Genomic DNA, 19,176 nt, shown 5'->3' with positions numbered 1-19,176 from the left:
GGCCCTGCTGAGACAGGCCCACATGCCTGAGGCAGAGGAGAAGCCAGTTTAAAGAGTTTGAGTCAGGAGAGACATGGCATGATCTGCTTTTATCCAGAAATTGGAGTTGAGGTCTGGGTGGTTTGTCTCAATGGGGGCCCAACTTTCCTTGGGAAAATAATGCTGGACATCAGTGTGGCTAGGCCTGACTCCAGATGAAATATTTCACTGAAGTATTTCAAGGGCACACGGCCTCTTGGTGGGGGTCATCAGCAGCGAAAGAATGGGATCAGACTTGGGTGCTCACAGGTGCCCTCTGGCTGCCGTGGGGGGAATAGACTGGGGGGGTGCGTGATCCAGGGTGGAGTCGGGAGATCAGGGAGAAATTGGTTGGGGCTGGATGAGGTGGGGGCCAAGGAAGTGGTGGGTAGTGACTGAAGATGTATTTTGAAAGGAGACCTGCCCATTGTCCCTCCAGAAAGTTGCCCTACTGTTTTAGGAGTTGTCGTTTATTTCTAAAATATTTCTTTATTTATAAACCCATTGGAAGGTTGCCTTTGGGGATGGGAGGGGAGTAGGAATATTCGTTTCAGTTATTTATTTTAAAATTTTCAAAGCTAGGGCTTCCCAGTGGTCTAGTGGTTAAGTATCTGCCTTGCAATGCAAGGGATGACAGTTTGATCCCTGACCCAGGAAGATCCCAAATGCTGATGAGCAACTAAACTCGTGGACCACAACTACTAAGCCTGCACTCTAGAGCCTCCGAGCCACAAACACTGAAGCCCGTGTACCCTACAGCCGATGCTCTGCAACAAGAGAATCCACTGCAATGAGAAGCCTGTGCTGTGCTTATTCGCTCAGTCATGTCTGACTCTTTGCAATCCCATGAACGGAAGCCTGAATATCACAAATAGAGTAGCCCCCACTTGCCACAACTAGAGAAAGCCCGTGCACAACAACAAGACCCAGTGCAGCCAAAAACAAATAATTTTTTTTTAATTTCAAAGCTTAGAAAACTTACAGGAATAGTAAAGTGATACCCATATTCCACTCTCCTGGAATATTTTGTTACATTTGCTTTCTCTATCTCCCTATATGTTCATAGGGATGTATACAATATTATAATATTATATTTAAAATGTTTTATACCTGTATAATTTTTTCTGAACCATGTGACAGTTGCAGGCATCATGAATTTAACACTTAGTAATTCAGTGTTTGGACTTCCCAGGTGGCGCTAGCAGTAAAGAATCTGCCTGCCGATGAAGGAGATGTAAGAGACCCAGTTTCAATCCCTGGGTCGGGAAGATGCTCTGGAGGAGGGCATGGAAATTCACTCCACTATTCTTGCCTGGAGAATCCCATGGACAGATCAGTCTGGCAGACCACAGTTCATGGGGTCGCAAAGAGTTGTGGACATGACTAAAGTGACTTAGCACACAAGCAATTCAGTGTGTATGTCCTAAGAATAAGAATATTCTCTTGTGTAACCACAACACAACACTCACACTTGTAGCTCAGATGGTAAAAGCGTTTGCCTACAATGTGGGAGACCTAGGTTCGATCCCTGGGTTGGGAAGATCCCCTGGAGAAGGAAATGGCAACCCACTCCAGTACTCTCGCCTGGAAAATCCCATGGACCAAGGAACCTGGTAGGCTACAGTCCATGAGGGTCACAAAGAGTCGGACACGACTGAGCGACTTCACTTCACTTCACTTCATGGTGTTATTATCTAATATTCAGGCAACATTCAAATATCCTAGATTATCCCAAGAATATCCATCATAACTCTTACCAATTTTTGAAATTGTTATCAATGACCCAATCAAGAATCAAACACTGATTTTTGTTGTCTTCTATCTTTTGTCTCCTTCAACCTAGAACCATTTACCAGTCATTTACTTATTTAATTAATGGATTGCTTTTGCCTTTCACGACATGGATCTGTTTGAAGAGTCCAGACCATTTTGTTTTTTAAAGAATGTCCCTCCATCAGGTTGTGTCTGTGGTTGTTGTTTTTTTTCCTAGTAATTCATTTGAGCAAACTCTGGGAGAAGGTGAAGGACAGAGAAGTCTGGCGTGCTGCAGTCCAGGGGGTTACAAAGAGCCGGACACAACTGAGCGACTGAACAACAAGAATCAGATTCAGGGTAAACACTCTGGGCAGCACCAAGTTCTTCGCAGGTGATGTGTCTTTCTGAGTGATGTGTCACAGTAGCAACAGTGAGGACAGCCTATTCCATCAGTGGTCATATCTTTTTAATCACTTGGATAAGGTGGTGACTGCCAGCTTTCTCCACTGCACCTTTTCCAAGGTGACTTTTTCTCCACTGAAATTAAAAAGTGATATGTGAGCTGGTTCTTTGACAGTGAATATCTACTGCCCCATTTAACAAAGAACTGTCTGAATCAATCATTCCTCTGGTGGATGAAAAAGGGTGCTTTTCTAACCTGATCTTTCCTTCTTCATCTATTAGTTGGCATTCCAGAACTCCACCCCCAACACCCCACACACAAGGGTAGAGGTAGCATTCAAATCTGAGATCCTGACAGGGGCATGGGGGACAAACTGAGAGAGAAACTCTGACACATATGCACTGCTGCTGCTAAGTCGCTTCAGTTGTGTCCGACTCTGTACAGCCCCATAGACGGCAGACACATATGCACTACCACGCGTAAAACAGACAGCCAGTGGGAAGCAGCTGTGTAGCACAGGGAGCTCAGCTCGGTGCTCTGTGATGACCTCGATGGGTGGGATGGGGGTGGGAGGGAGGGAGGCTCAGAGGAAGAGGACTGATGTATGCTTATGGCTGATTGCTGGACAGCAGAAACCAACACAACATTGTAAAGCAATTGTCCTCCAATTTAAAATAAATATTAAAAAAAAATCTGAGCTCCTCGCCAGCTGGGCCTCCCAACCTCTTGAGCTATAAAATCAAGAAGGAAGGAGATACCCAGTGTTGGTCTGTGCCCTTGGGCAAGTTGCTCACCCCTCCCTGGGCACTTCCTCATCAGTCAACAGGTGGCTTCAGGTGGATTCTGCTCAGGACTCTGTTGTCCCCATGTCTCACATACCATCTCTCCAGGTGTGTAGAAGGAAGCAGCTCAGATGTCAGGCACAAGCTGCACAGTGGACACAGTCCCACAGAGGGCACAGGCCTAGCCAGAGGCAATCAATCGCTCAGTGGGGGTGGCAGAGGTCAGCAGAACAGGAAGAGAAGGACAATAGCTGTGCCCGCTGCCACAGCAGTTTCAGTATTTGCCAGCTGGGTGGGGCTGGCCGGGCAGCCCTCAGCAACAGCTCAGGGCCCACTCTCCCCTTCACTTTACTGCTCTACAGGCCCTAGCCCAGCTGGAATGTGCAGCAGCTCACCCAGGGAACTGCAAAGACTCATTCCATGAGGCTTGAACAGTTGAAGTCTCCAAGAACTACAACTCCCAGATCACACAGTGAATCCCTGATCTGGCCCCTGCTGTCCGAGTGGCTGGGTTGTTCCTAGAACAAGGAAGTCTCATCTGTCCTGGGAACTGACTGTCCTGGCCTGTTCATTCACTAAATAGTAGCTGACTCCTTGCAACCCCATGAACTGCAGCATGCCAGGCTTCCCTGTGCTTCACTCTCTCCCAATAGTGAGATAATCAAAATCATGATTTGCTCAAAATCATGTCCACTGAGTCAGTGATGCCATCTAACCATCTCATGTTCTGTCGCCCCCTTCTCCTCCTGCCCTCAGTCTTCCCCAGCATCAGGGTCTTTCCAGTGAATCGGCTGTTCGCATCAGGTAGCCAAAGGTAGAGCTTCAGTCCTTGCATGAGTATCCAGGGTTGATTTCCTTTAGAATTGACTGATTCGATCTCCTTGCTGTCCAACGGACTCTCAAGAGTCTTCTCCAGTACCACAGTTCGAAAGCATCACTTATTCGATGCTCAGCCTTCTTTATGGCCCAACTTTCACATCTCTACATGACAACTGGAAAAACCACAGCTTTGACTATACAGACCTTTGTTGGCAAAGTGATGTCTTTGCTTTTTTTAAATATGCTGTCTAGGTTTGTTCTGGCCTGGGAAAGGTGCATTTGTGTCTTTGTTTCTTGTACCTGCTTCTGCCTAAGAAATCCCAGTTACAAGCCAAACCTGGAGATGGTGAGATTACCTAGTTCTTTCATCCACACATGGATACTGAAACCCTGCTCTGTGCCATTCTCAGGACTGGAGGGTGGGGGACGGAGGGTCAACAGAGATGAAGGAGACAGACTCGTGAATGTCAGCTCCCTGAGGGCTGAGACTTGGGTTGGCTGCGTATCCTTTGTAATCTAGCACATAATATGTGCTCAATAAATATTCGCTGGTCAACCAGCAAGCAAACAGACCGTTTTGCCCTTGTCTTTCGTTCCACTGCAACCTAAAGATGCTTTGCTAGCTGCTTTGCAAGCTCCTTTGCTATTGCACCGGAGAAGGCAATCGCAAGTCACTCCAGTACTATTGCCTAGAAAATCCCATGGATGAAGGAGCCTGGTAGGCTGCAGTCCGTGGGGTCGCTAAGGGTCGGACACGACTGAGCGACTTCACTTTCACTTTTCACTTTCACCATTGGAGAAGGAAATGGCAACCCACTCCACTGTTCTTGCCTGGAGAATCCCAGGGAAGGGGGAGCCTGGTGGGCTTCCGTCTATGGGATCACACAGAGTCGGACACGACTGAAGTGACTTAGCAGTAGCAGTTAGCAGTTGCTATTGCACTCTCCTAAAGTGTGCTGTATCTCTCTGTCCGCCCTCCAAGCCTTTGCGTGCCCTGTTCCCATTACCAAGAGCACATTCATTCAGCTTACTCGTAGACGTGTCTGTTGAGATAGGACACAGCCTGGCACGGAGCAGGAGCGCCTTAAATATTTGATGAGTAAATGAATGAATGAATGCCCTTGTCCATGGTCCATCCAGGACGCCGGACGCGCGGGACCCTCCCTATTCATCTCAGTCCCCCGCCCACCCGCTCAGAATGAATACATCTTTTTATCCGCCCTGAGGATGGCCGAGCTGGGGCATGGGCAGGCCGAGTGGAGGACTGGATTAGGGACCGCCCTAGGCTCCCTCCGGGTATCCTAAAGGGCTCCCTTTTCTGGACTTTGGAAGTTTGTATCCTTTCCCCCCCACCTCCAAACTCAGTATCGGTCACCTGACTTCCACGACTAGTCCCCCGCCTCTTAGCACCCACAGCACCCCACACGGACACTTAGCCAAGAACACGTGGTCCGGGGGCCCCAGCTTCCCATTGGCCGCTGGCCTCATTCCTCCCAGAGATTGGCTCGGGCTCGGCCTCAGCTCCCCCTTTTGCAGCCTCGCGGTGGTACAGCCCGCCGCGGCTTAGGAGGGGCGGGAAGGTCCAACGCTCCGCGGCGCGGGGGAGGTGTCGTGAAGAATCGAGTGAAGCGCAGGGATCCCTCTGGAATGTTTCCTTCGGGTTCCACCCGAAGGGGGCGGCGTGGGGTGGATTGGCCGCGAGAGCCTGGCGGCCGCTTCTGATTGGCCAGATGTGGGCGCCAGCCCCGCCCCCTGGCGGTGGCTGCGGGAGAGGCCCGGGCCAGAGTTTGCGGAGGGCCGAGCTGGGCGAGCTGGGCGGCGGCGGCTAAGGAGGCGCAGGTGAGTATACCCTGCAAGGCGGGGGGGGAGGGGGGTCCATCGCGGCCGCTGGCGGGGACCCCGGAGCAGACCCGCGAGATCGCGGACCCGCGGGGATTCGGCCTATCCTGCGGGGTGGGGCCGGCCCTATGGACGCGGCTGGAGGTCTATGCTGAGCGGGGTGGAGGGACGGGGGGGGGGGGTGGGAACGTCTGAGTCCCCTTCCCGGAGGGCCGCCTTCCTTCCCCCTAAGGTCAGGGGTGAACGCCTCCCGGCTCCGGGATGGCATCTGCAGCCTCACCCCAGCCCCCTGCATCTCTGGAGAGTTCCCGTCCCGGTGGGGACAGGCGCAGGGTCGGTATTTCGGGCAAGTCCCCGAAGCTGGCCTTGTCCCAATCGTCCAGGGCCTGGGGAGGAGGCGGGGTGCGCCTTGGGAGGACCGAGGTCCCGATTGTAATAATGAAAAAAATCACCCGGGCTAGCATTCATTGAACACTTCCGTGTCAGGTATTTACCATGCGGATCATTGAATCACTCCTCATGGAAGTTGCTGTTACTTCTTTCAGAGGTGAAGCAGCAGACCCAGAGAGGTGGAGTGTCTTGCCTAAGGTCACACAGCGAGTAAGTGGCAGATCTGGGACTCAAACCCATGCCCCAGAGTCCAGAACTGGAATCTCCGCCACTATACTAGGTATCCAGTGGCTTCAGGGCTCAGGTGCTTCTGACCAGCTCCTCCCACTCCATTCCCTCCAACCAGACAGCCATCTGGGGCACACCTGCTGGTCTTCTCTTTCACCAGCTGCTCAGACAGGAAGCTGCCCCAGTGTCCCTTTTCCCCAAAGCTGGAAAAGCAAGGCCAGAATACTGGGTCCTGAGAAGAGAGTGACATCTGTGGGAGAGATAGGTGGGTGGCGGGGACCACTGGGGTCCTGTGGCTGCTGGGCCCCTGGGGAGGCCTGGGCCCCGGACAGTAGGCGTTCTCCCTGGAAACACCCATGAGCCGGTTTTTCAAGACTGATTCAGAGGCCTCCTGCCCTCCTCTTCCAAGCAATACACTGCTGAAAAGGGGAGCATGGGCGTGGTGTCCCCTCCCCTAGCTTGTGTGAGCTCTCAGGAACCCCCTTCTCCATTTCCTGCTCCTCCCATTGCAGCTCTGTGTGGCTGTAGGCTTGTTAAGTTCCGGGCCCTTCCCAGTGAAGAGAGGGTAGGGATGTGGGATTCCAGCCAGCCTACTCAGTGCCACTGGCTGAATTGAAGCTCATTTTCTCCATACCTGTGTTCAAGTTTAGGGGGATACTGGGACTGTGGTGGGGAGGTGGCAGTTTTGAAACTGTACAGTAGGCATGTTCTGAGGATAGGGGGGCTTGGAGAGTAGTCAGAATGAAGGCATAAGAAACATGATTCATTCGTTCTGTACATATTTATTAAGCATCTACTATGTGCCAGGTGGGCTTCCCTGGTGGCTCAGTGGTAAAGAATCTTCCTGCCAGTGCAGGAGACACAGGTTTGCTCCCTGGGTCAAGAAGATCCCCTGGAGAAGGAAATGGCAACCCACTCCAGTATTCTAGCCTGGAAATCCCATGGACAGAGGAGCCTGGTGGCCGTCGCAAGAGTTGGACACAACTTAGCAACTAAACCACTGCCACCACCACCAAAGGCCAGGTACTGTTCCTGGCATAGAGGATACAGTAGTGACCACAACAGAAATCCCTGCTCTTGGGCAGCTGCCATTCTAATGGGCGGGGGGAACAGGCAACAAACAAGTTGTTAATAACAAGTAAATAAAACACTTGCCGAGGTTGATAAATGCTATGAATAAAATATGAGGGAGTGGCATGGTAGAATCTGTAAGAAAGGGGGATCTCGGAGGAGGTAACTTTGGAACCAAGATCTGAATGACGAAAAGAAGCCAGCCTTATAAGGATCAGGTAGGGGGCATAGCCAAGGCAAAGGCTCTGAGGCTGGGCCAAGCTTGGCATGGTATGGCCAGGGCAGGAGAGAACCCAGAGTGTGATTCTGCGGGGATCTGTGGGTCACATTAAGGAGTTCAGAGCTTTTCTTCCATCACGTGGGAAACCGATGTAAGATTTGAGGCTGGGGAGCAACACAATCTGGTTTATGTTTTAAAATAGAGACATGAAGTTAAATAACAGCCTAAGACTGGAAGACAAGAGTTCTGCCAGAACAGCATGTAATTAAGTCCATGGGCCTGAGTTGTCTGGACCACAGGGGTGGTTGTAACAGGCAGGGACAAGCCGGGGAGGCTGCTTGGAGGAGGTGGCCAGGAATAGGCCTTGACAGGCAGAGAGGACTGGGATGTTCCTGGGCAGAGCAGGGAAGAGGCAGTAATAACAGTGAGAGTAATAATAACTTTCTTAAATCAAATGTCAGGCAAAGTGCTAATTGAGTTACTTGCATAAACTCTTTGGATTCCCATAAGCACTCTGAGAGACAGTAATTCTGCCCATTTTTCAGATGAGGAAACTGAAGCCCCGTCAAGTGAAGTGACTTGCCCACAGCCACTCAGCTGGTAAGTGACAGCGGTGGGATTTGAACCCAGGCCATTCTGCCTCTTCTGGCCTGGAAAACAAATTAATAAATCACCCACTTTCCTTACCACCATTATTTCCCTGTCCTGGGTAAGACATGAAGCCAGCCTGAACCAGGGCATCAAGTGTAGGCAGAGTAAGGAAGTTGGGAGTTGGTGAGGAGGATGTAGGGGCCCTAGAAAAAGGAGGGAGTTTGAATCTTGGCAGCTGACTAAAGATGATACAGATAAAAATAGTAGTAATTGTCACCAGCATTTGTGGAACTATTATTGTGTGCCAGGAACTGTTCCAAACACATGTATGATTTCTTTGGAACTCAGAAAGGTTAAGACATTTGCCCAGGGTTGCACAGCTAATAAGTGGCGAATCCAGGTTTAATGTTTATGTTCTTTGCATTCTGCTAAGATGTATGGGGAGTGGTAGGAGGGGAGCCTGGGATGGTGATGATATGGGGTTTTTTGTTGTTTTTGGTAGCATCATTAAGTGAGTATAGTGAAATAACTTGACAGAGCAGTACTGGTTTACTCGTTCAGAATGTATTTTATTTCTAGTATCTAAAATATATAAAGAGTTCCCACAAATCAATAAGAAAAAGACTAAGCATTGCAATTAAAAACAGACCATATGCTTTTAGAGAATTCCCTGGTGGTTCAGTGATTAGGACTCTGCTCATTCACTCTTGAGGGCTGGGATTCAATGTCTGGTCAGGGAACTAAGATCCCATGAGCCACGTGGCATGGCAAGAAAAAAAATGCGGTTTTTAAAAATGGTCAAAGACTTAAATAGACAGTTTACAAAAGGGTAAATCCAAATGGTTTCAAATGTTTTAAATGTTGTTTAGTATCACCGATTAGAAGGGGAGTGAAAAACAAAATCTCAGTGTCTTTGTGGTTAAATGAAGCACCTACTTTGTGTCCAGAATTATGCTGGGAAGCAAGGAATAAGGGACCCCAGAAATAGGACTTATACTGTTGCTGGGGAGACAAGATCCTACTGAGGGCAGATGCTATGGGCTGTGCTTCGTCTCCCCAAAACTGGGCACAGAGACTGGTGGGCTGGTGAATATTAGATTCATTAATTCATCCATTCATTAATTCCACAAGCATTTAGTAAGCAGCTGCCCTGTGCCAGGCCCTGTTCTCTGAGCTAATAGAGGAATGAGTAAGACAGGCAAAGTTCCCTGCCCTTTTTGGAAAACAGACAATGAACAAGCTAAATGAATGAAGCTTGGCTTCCACCTGAAAGAGGAAAGAGAGTGAGTTGTGTGGCTACCAGCGGGCACAGCCAGTGCAAAGGCCCTGAGGTTGAACTTCATCTAGTGTGTTGAAAGAACAGGGAGGAGGCCCTTGTGTCTGCAGGGAATGAGCGAGGGGGACAGAGGCAGGAGGTAAGGGCATATGGGTGATATGGGCTGGTCCTTTGGGGCCCATGGGCCAAGGGGAAGACAATGACTTTTACTCCAAGTGAGGTAGGAGCCCTGGGAGGGGTTGGAGCGAGGACAAATGTGACCTGACTTATGTTTCACAGGATCACTCTGGCTGCTGTATTAACGAGAGACCATTGGGGGCAAGGGCGGAAGCCGGGAGACTCAGAGAAGGCAGCTGCAGTTGTCTAGGTGAGTTGTTTTTAAGATTTATTTATTTATGGTCGCTCTGGGGCTTCATTGCTGCACTGGGGCCTTCTCTAGTTGTAGCGCACAGGCGTTATGTTTTCTGTTGTTGTGGAACGTGGGCTCTAGGACACGTGGGCTTCGATAGCTGTGGCATAGGGGCTCAGCAGTTGTGATGCATGGGCTGAGTTGCTCCATGGCATGTGGGATCTTCTGAGCCCAGGGATCAAACCCATATATCCTGCATTGGCAGGGGAATTCTTTACCGCTGAGCCCCCTGAGAAGCTCTAGGTGAGTGTTGCTGGGACTGGACCAGGTGACGTTAGAGGAGGTGTTGGAGAACAGATGAATGATTGAAAATGGGTACAGTTCAGGGGCTCTACCGAATCCAGGACAGCCCTAGGAAAGAGGTGATCAGAAAGGAGGGAGCAAGAAGTCCCCTTTACGTAGAAAAATATAATTTGGTATAAGCTGATCCTTAGCACAACCTGGCCAGGTGGATGGAACGTCCCCATTTACAGGTCAGGCATCTGAGACCCAGGGAGACTGAATCGCCTAGGGGACAGTATCACTGTGATGAACTTGGGCTTGGGAGTCAGACCTAAGGGTTGGGGCCAGTTTCTGTGACTTTGGACATGTGACTTAAACATGAACTCTTTCCTGGTCTATAAAGGCCTATACAGTTGACCTCCATTGCTTCTTTTTTTTTTTTTTTTAATATTTATCATTTGGCTACACCAGGTCTTAGTTGCGGCACTCAGGATCTCTAGTTTTGGCATGCAAACCCTTAGTTTCGGCATGTGGGATCTATTTGCCTGACTGGGGATCGAACCTGGGCCCCCTGCATTGGGAGCATGAAGTCTTAGCCACTGGACCACCAGGGAAGTCCCCCTCCATCACCTCTTTTACCTTCCCTCTTCATATTCTCCCATTGCTCACTCCACTCTAGCCACACTGGTCTCTAGCTTAATTGTGAATCTGCTCAGAATCTTCTATGACTGCCATTTCACTCGGATTAAAAGCCCAAGTTCTGCCTCTGGCCCACAGGGCCCTGCACAGTCTGCCCGTTACCTCTCTCAGTTCAGTTCAGTTCAGTCACTCAGTTGTGTCCGACTCTTTGCAACCCCATGGACTGCAGCACGCCAGGCCTCCCTGTCCATCACCAACTCCCAGAGCTTGCGCAAACTCATGTCCATCGAGTCGGTGATGCTATCCAACTATCTCATCCTCTGTCGTCCCCTTCTCCTCCTACCTTAAGTCTTTCCCAGCATCAGGGTCTTTTCAAACGAGTCAGTTCTTCGCATCAGGTGGCCAAAGTATTGGAGTTTCAGCTTCAGCATCAGTCCTTCCAGTGAATATTCAGGACTGATTCCCTTTAGGATTGACAGGTTTGCTCTCCTTGCAGTCCAATGTACTCTCAAGAGTCTTCTCCAACACCACCAAAAGCATCAATTCTTTGGTGCTCAGCTTTCTTGATAGTCCAGCTCTCACATCCATACATGACCACTGGAAAAACCAGAGCTTTGACTAGACGGACCTTTGTCGGCAAAGTGATGTCTCTGCTTTTTATGTCTCTGTCCTCACCTTTTCCCACTGTCCCTCTTACTTGGGGTTGAACCACACAGGCCTCCTTGCTGAACCTCAAACATGTCAAGTAAATCCCCACCTCAGGCCCTTTGCACTAGCTGTTCTCTCTGCCTGAATGTTCTTGCCTCATATCCTCCTATGGATATTTCCTCCTGTCTTTCAAGTCTTAGCTTTGTCTCCTCAGAGAGGCAGGTCCTCTGTGACCTTGTCTGTAAAACTTGTTTTATTGTCTTTATAGCACTCTTAGAAATTATATTGAATATTTACACATTTGCTTGCTCACTGTACATCTTCTCTGAACTGTATGCTTCTGGACAACATGGACAGAGCCCCAGCTAGCTAACCTCTGCAGCAACTAGGAGTGAATTCAAAAAATGCAGCCCTGGGTCTGGTGCTTTTGCACAGTGAACAACCTGTGCAACTGCTCATGATGGCCCTAGTCAGGGACCCTACTGCTTGTCTTTTTTTTACATAATTGAAGTTATTTTAATATTTGCAGCATACATTTTGCTCAGTGGTTCAGTAATGTGCTTGAGTTATTCACGGAGATTCTCTCTTACCTTCGCAGGTACACTATTTAGCAAACTTTTATGAAACTATTAATTACAGCTTTGAATTATTAAATAAAGCTTTTTTTTTTTTTTTTACTGCACCACATGCTTGTGGGATCTTAGTTACCCAACCAGGGATTGAACCCATGCTGAGTCTTTAACCACTGGACTGCCAGGGAATTCCCTAATTAAAGCTTTTAAAAACATACACACACACATGCATGTATCCACTTAAACACATACACCCATGGTATATATATATATACACACACATATACACACGTATGTGTATTTGTAAACTCTTAGAACTTATCCATATAAGATTGTTGTCTTCATCCATTAATCCTTCATCACAGACTGCTTATTTACTCTGGGTAAGGAAATGTGGGACCTTGCTTAGCTTATTGAAGGCAATATCTACAATGGTGCATGGAATATAGTTAGTGCCCAAAACATATTTGTTTGGAGGGAGGGAGGAAGAGAGATAGAAAAATAGAGTGGAGGGAGAGGAAAGAAAAAAAGTGTATCAGTCAGGATAGGTTTTGCTGCAGTAAAAAACATCCCCCAGAATCTTAGCAGTCATGCTCTACAATGGTTTATTTTTTGTTCCTGCTGCATGTCCATTGCAGCTTAGTGTGGGGGTTTCGTTCATTGTAGTCACTCAGAGCCTGGCCTGATGGACTGCCACCACATCAAATGTGGCTGGTCACCCTACCGGGAAAATTAGATCTGTGGAGGTTCTTGCTCCATTAATTAAATGCTTCAGCCCAGAAATGTCACATGTCACTTCCTCTCACAACTCATTGTCCAGAACTGGTCATATGCTTACCCAGTCATAAAGAGGCCAGGAATGCCATCTGCTTACATACTTTGAAAGGGAAGAGTCAGCAATTTTTTGTGCACAGCACTAATGATTACAACCAATAGAGAAATAGAGAAACGTAGACTGTGAGCCTCCATTTTCTCATCTCTTAAATGGGCATAATCACATATTATGGTACATCATGTAATCACGTCAGGACAATAATATGGTCCCCATGATGTGATGTGAGGATAAAGTAAGATCACAGAGCAGTTCGCAGTTATAGTAGATATTAGCTGATATTATTATTTCCGCGCAGGTGTGTAAGTGCTAGGACCAGGTTTTTTTTTCTTTTTAAGTGAAACAAAGTATTTATTAGGAGGAAAAAGAGTGTGAATAGGCACACATGAGGGACTAGAGAGAGTGTCATCCTTTTTTAGTGAGACATTTTTTCCAGGTTCCCTCTGGCCAGTCATCTGACTGGGTGATTGCCTGCCTCTGAGCTGGGACCCAATTTTGAACTGAAGCCAGCCTGTTCTCTGAATAATTTTATTGGGCCTGTAGGGGCAAGGCGGCCTGAGGCTACAACCCAGGACCTGAGCACCTTTTCCTGTCCTGCAGATTTCCTGGGCGCGCCCCCTCTTCTCGCTGCTCATGCCACTAGGACTGGGGCGGCGGAAAAAGGCGCCACCTCTGGTGGAAAATGAGGAGGCTGAGCCAGGCCGTGGTGGGCTGGGCGTGGGGGAGCCAGGGCCCCTGGGTGGAGGTGGGGCAGGGGGCCCCCAAATGGGCTTGCCCCCCCCTCCCCCCGCCCTGCGGCCCCGCCTCGTGTTCCACACCCAGCTGGCCCATGGCAGTCCCACTGGCCGCATCGAGGGATTCACCAACGTCAAGGAGCTGTATGGCAAGATTGCCGAGGCCTTCCGGCTGCCAGCTGCCGAGGTACCCACTGGGGAGCTGGGCACCAGGGTTCCCTGATGGTGAGCTAGAGAGAGGCCAGAGCGTACATCCTGTTTGTGAGCTATGGCTCAGGTGCTGAAGCTGCAATACTGAGGCTTTACCCCAGTGAATTATGGGGAACTGGAGGCAGGACTGGATGCTGAGTTTCATCAGGCATCGGGAGGCCTGCACCCCACTGGTTTGTGGCAACCTGGAGGCCATAGAAGGAAGCAGCATTCCCATCAGGCGTTGTGAGGCTTGTGCCCCAGTGGATTATGGGGACTGGTGTCCACAGCTGGATACTGAGTCCCAGTCTGGCATGCATTAAGAGACCTGCAGCCCAATGTATTGTGGGTAACTGGAGACCAGGACTGGATGCTGAGTTCCTATCAGCACAGGGAGGCCTCAGCCCCAGTGGATTGTGGGAATGGACAGCCAGGGCTGGATGAGGGGTTTGTAGCCCAGCGGATTGTGGGAGCTGGAGGTCAGATGCAAGATTCACCCTGCTGTGATTCATTGGGAGGTCCGACCCTAAGGATTTCAGGGGCCAAAGGAATGGAGGAAGTAAGGAGGGTAACAGTGGGATCTTGTAGGAAGTAGATGCAGGGGTCTCAGTAGGCAGGATGGGTATCTGTGGCCCCTTCATTCATTCCAAAATCATTTTCTGATCACCCACTGCATGCCAGGTTCTATGCCCTGGAACCAGTAGGGAGATTTTTCTAAGACAGAAACCCAGCCCTAGCAGAGCTCACATCCTAGTGGGGGCCTTGACTGAGCTCTGGGGTGGTCAGGCACTGGAAGGGATACCTCCGGGCCCTTCCCAGTGCCCCTTCCTTCCCCCTCAGGTAGCATTTGGCAAAGGGCATTGGACAGAGGTGAGGGTTGAATGTCTCCCACTCCTGCAGGTGATGTTCTGCACCCTCAACACCCACAAAGTGGACATGGACAAGCTTCTGGGGGGGCAGATAGGGCTGGAGGACTTCATCTTTGCCCACGTCAAGGGGCAGCGCAAGGAAGTGGAGGTGTTCAAGTCGGAGGAGGCATTGGGGCTCACCATCACAGACAATGGGGCTGGCTATGCCTTCATCAAGGTACCTGGGGATGGGGCACCCAGAGTCTGGAGGGAAAGGCCTAGCCTATGACGGTAGGACCCAAGGGTGGAGCCACAGGGGCTGACAGCTCCTCTCCCCACAGCGCATTAAGGAGGGCAGCGTGATCGATCACATCCAGCTCATCAGTGTGGGTGACATGATCGAGGCCATCAACGGACAGAGCCTGCTGGGCTGCCGGCACTACGAGGTGGCCCGGCTGCTCAAGGAGCTGCCCCGAGGCCGCACCTTCACACTGAAGCTCACAGAGCCTCGAAAAGCCTTTGGTGAGGGGCTGCCGCCTACCCACCCCCAACCACACCACCCCCCACCCCTGGCTCCCACCTGCAGTACCAAGGGCCACCATCAGGTGGTGCCCAAACCCAGCTGGTGGTAACGGGTGGGAAAGGGGGTGGGGCAGCCCCACCCTTCTGCTGGCAGAAGGTGTTGGCTCTCTGCCCAGCTCAGGAAGAGGATGGAGGCAAGGAGGAAGTTGCCCCCACACCCAGCTTCCAGGAGCCATTAGCCTAGCCAAGCACCCCCAACCTGACCAACCCCCTAGCCCCAAGAAGCCAGGCTTGGCTGCCCTGTGCCAGCCCCCCTACTTTTTTGTCCAGGTTCATTAACTCTCAGGAATGGGCTCAAGGTCCCTGGCGTGGGGGTGGGGGACTCTAAAACCCTTCCCCAGGCAGATAGGTCTAGTCTACTGCCCAGCAGCTAAACCTCCTTGGCCTTGGGGAAAGTAGCTAGAGACCCGGACCCATCCCCTTCCTGTCCCTCCATCCCCTGGGAACAGGAGTGGTCCCCTCCAGCCTCCCAGCCCTTTTCCATTCCTAGCCCCTGGCTGCGCCTCCTACACCCCGGCCAAGCCAGAGTCAGGAGACCTGCCCTCCTGGGGTCACCTCAGCCCCCAACATCCCCAAAGCCTCCAGAAGCTTGGAGAAGGTGGAGGGTGGTCTGAGGCCGGGATGTCTGGGTTTCTGCCCAGAACATGCTGGAACTGGGCTCCTCCAGTCCTCACCCCTTCCCCCTATCTCCCACAGACATGATCAGCATGCGTTCAGGGGGTGGCCGCCCTGGCTCTGGTCCCCAGCTGGGCACTGGCCGAGGGACCCTCCGGCTCCGATCCCGGGGTCCAGCCACAGTAGAGGATCTGGTGAGTGTTCCAGCTGGGCCTCAGTGCCTCCCCACTCCCCCTCCCTCCACCACCATTTCCCTGTGAAATTCCTAGGTGGCAGCATCACTCTTAGCTGAGGGTCTCTGGGCACTGATGTCCATCTACCTCTGCCATCTCCCAGCTCTGGGACTTTCCTTGGGCAAGTAGACCTCAGTTTCCTAATCTGTGAAATGGGGCTAATAATACTGCCACTTTTGGGGTTGTCATGAGGAAGAACCATGGGTTTCTATATCAAAAGTGGGGTTAAAAAAAAAATTGCGCTCAGTATAATTACAGGTATACTCACATTATTATGTCGTCGTCCCTCTTCCCACCCCCAGCCTTCAGCCTTTGAGGAGAAGGCCATTGAGAAGGTGGATGACCTGTTGGAGAGTTACATGGGCATCAGGGACACAGAGTTGGGTGAGTGAGGAGGAGGTCATCAGGGTCTGGGATGGCTGGGAGTGTGGGAGGAAGCTGCGTATAGGTCCTGTGGGGCTGAGTCTACCCTGAACCTCTCTGTCATCTGTGCCTCCATTCTGCTCCCCCGTCCTTCCCCCTCCAGCGGCCACCATGGTGGAGCTTGGAAAGGACAAAAGGAACCCGGACGAGCTGGCTGAGGCCCTGGATGAACGGCTGGGTGACTTCGCCTTCCCGGATGAGTTTGTCTTTGACGTCTGGGGGGCCATCGGGGACGCCAAGGTTGGCCGCTACTAGGCCTTCTGCTGGACCTCGAGATGACTTGGGCCAGGCCCGGTGGGAGCCTCTGGGGCGGAGACACTGTAGCCGTACCCCAGCGTCAGTAGCCCGGAGATGATGCGAGCGGAGGTGGGGCCGGGCCTCTGCCCCTCCTCCAATCGGTACCACCCCTTTGGCAGTTCCCAGCCTGGCTGGGGCGCCCAGCCCCCCACCCCCGCCCTCCTCCCCACCTACCTCAGCCAGGGTCAGGCACAGTGGCGGAGAGGGACCAGCCAGATTGGGTGGCCACCCCCCCTCCCCCGCCCCCAATACTTTCCGCCTCAGCTGCCAAACTGGTCCCTCCTATCTCCCTGGGGCCTCGGGTTCTGTTTGGGGGTCGTGACCTCCCTAGTTTCCTGATGCAGGGAATGCAGGAGGGGGGTCTGTCCCCCGCTCAGCAAATGCAATAATACCCTCCTCTTTCACCACCCCACCCCCACCCCCGTCTCCCCAAAGGAGCCCCCTCACTGTGGAGTCTGTTACCTCCGCATTTGAAACACTAATCTGCTGTGAAACCCCCCCAACTCCCTCCCTCCCCTGCCCCCTCGTGTCTCCCTCAGCTCAGCCCCAGACCGAAGGGGCAGGAGGGAGGGATGATGGCAGTGGGCTTTTGTACCTGAATTTGCTGTCTGGAACATAAAGAATCTATCTGCTGTTGGATCTGTGTGGCGGCTTCAGGGTGGGAGAGGAGGGTGGGTCGGGGCTGGGAAAGAATGTAGCAGCTGAAATCCATCCTCTTCGGGCTCCAAATTGAATTAGGAGCTGGCCCTAGCCACCCGCCCCCTCCCACCCGTTCCGCCTGATGAGGCTTTTGGCTGCAAGCCACCAGGCTTCCAGGCAAGGCTGGAGCTTCTTCGCCTACTCAGGGTGCAAATCTTGCTCCCTCTCGAACAAAGCTTCCCGCCGCCCTCTGGCCTGATGTGAACAGCGGGCAAGAGGCAGTGGGCCCTTGTCTGTTCTGACCCAGTGGGCCGGAGAGCCCCCAGGCCAGAAAGTGAAAGTGTTACTCGCTCAGTCCTGTCCAACTCATTGCCACCCCGTGGACTGTATAGCCCGCCAGGCTCCTCTGTCCATGGAATTCCCCAGGCAGGAATACTGGAGTGGGTGGCCGACCCAGGGATCCAACCCCAGTCTTCTGCACTGCAGGCAGGTTCTTTGCTGTCGGGGCCAGAAGGCATGGAGAAAGAAAGATGAAGTGAACTGAAGATAGGTTCTCAGCCTGCCCCAGTCAGTGCTGATGGGGAGGAGCCCACCTCACGGCTCGGCGTTGCACCCTCACCCTCCCCACGCCCCCTGCTCTGCCCAGGCTGACTCAGATGTGTGGGGTCTGCCAGCATTCAGCACACACCATACTTCTGTGCTGGATGTAATAAACCTGGAGTGCTTGTTTTGACAACCTACTTCATCCTTGAGGATGGAGGGGGGACCCTCGCCAGATCTGGAGGGAAGAGCAAGGATTGAAGCAAGGGGAACCCAGCCAGTGGTCCCCACAGGAATGTTTGGGGGCGAGCTGAGAGGCAAGGTGTGAGCCTGCCTGCTCCCTGTTTCCAACGTGCAGGCAATGGGTCCTGGGGGAGGGTGCGGGAAAGGGATAACGCCAGGAATCCCTGGTCACCTGTGCGCACTTTGTGTGTCTGTGTTAATTGCTCCGGTTGTGAAGGGGTGAGGCTGGGTGTTGGGAGGGGTAGGACTGTCTCTTTCAGTGTTGGTGGTTTGTGACTGTTGAGAGAATAGGGTGTGACAGCTGTCTACACTCCAGGGTGTGTGTAACTGGCAGGGCTTCTGTGTGGAGTGTGGCTGTGTGACTTCATCTTGGGGTGTCCAGTGCCGTACACGGGTTTCTCTGGGTGTTGCTGTTACTAGGGGTGTGACCGGCTAGATCTTGGGGTATCTAGGGGGTTTCCACTCCTTATGTCTCAGGCATAGGCAGTGTGTTCCTGTGGGGCCTGTCTTGGACTGTTGGGGGCATCTCTGGGCAGTTTGGGGTGTGGCCAGGGGGCTCTGTCAGTGTTAGCGACTGTGTGCACTGCTCAGGGTGCTGGGTCAGACTGTTTGATGGCACTAGGGGCTGTGACGGACTTCCCAGGCGGCTCTGTAAAGAATCCACCTCCAATATATGAGATGGGGGTTCGATCCCTGGGTCCAGAAGATGCCATGGCCAAAGAAACGGCAACCCACTCTGGTATTCTTGCCTGGGAAATCCCATGGACAGAGGAGCCTGGCGGGCTACAGTCCGTGGAGTTGCAAAAGAGTCAGACACAACTTAGTGACTCAGTAACAAGCGGTGTGATGGCCCCTTTCTCAGGGGCCTGTATTTCAGGGTGTTGGAGTCTGTAACCTGGGTGTGTCTCAGGTGTTGGGGGTGACACTGTCTCAGGGTGACAGTGGCTGACGCCAAGGGTCTGAGGAACGTGGCTGCTGCTGGGCTGGAAACAGGCCATGATGGTGGCGGGGTCTTGAAATGTTAAGGGATACAATTGTGCATGTTTGGGTGTGAGACTCTGTGTGTGTGTGTGTACGCGCATGTGCCCCTCAGGGATGTGATTCTACTTCTTGGGGCAG

At 51.8% G+C, this 19,176-nt stretch overlaps 1 protein-coding gene across 5 annotated transcripts; it reads left to right on the top strand.

The window, feature by feature from the left end:
• Window positions 1-5,373: 5,373 nt before the first annotated feature.
• GIPC1 (GIPC PDZ domain containing family member 1) lies at window positions 5,374-17,271 on the top strand. Of its 5 annotated transcripts, XM_055430596.2 has the most exons (10): window positions 5,378-5,616; window positions 6,162-6,216; window positions 8,071-8,125; window positions 9,672-9,759; window positions 13,315-13,635; window positions 14,538-14,723; window positions 14,827-15,007; window positions 15,764-15,876; window positions 16,218-16,299; window positions 16,442-17,271. In XM_055430596.2, exons 5-10 carry the CDS (start codon window positions 13,348-13,350, stop codon window positions 16,591-16,593), a joined length of 1,002 nt encoding a protein of 333 aa, XP_055286571.1. In that variant the 5' UTR covers window positions 5,378-5,616; window positions 6,162-6,216; window positions 8,071-8,125; window positions 9,672-9,759; window positions 13,315-13,347; the 3' UTR covers window positions 16,594-17,271. The 5 variants fall into 5 exon arrangements, with proteins under 5 accessions (XP_088695225.1, XP_055286575.1, XP_055286578.1 ...); XM_055430600.2 differs by lacking the exon at window positions 9,672-9,759 and having other exon boundaries at window positions 5,377-5,616; XM_055430599.2 differs by lacking the exon at window positions 6,162-6,216.
• The last annotated feature ends 1,905 nt before the right edge of the window (window positions 17,272-19,176 follow it).

Source organism: Moschus berezovskii, chromosome 8, assembly GCF_049115385.1.
Source record: "Moschus berezovskii isolate FMDL1 chromosome 8, NW_MosBer_1.0, whole genome shotgun sequence".
Lineage (NCBI taxonomy): Eukaryota > Metazoa > Chordata > Mammalia > Artiodactyla > Moschidae > Moschus > Moschus berezovskii.
This window is presented reverse-complemented; position numbering and strand designations above follow the sequence as displayed.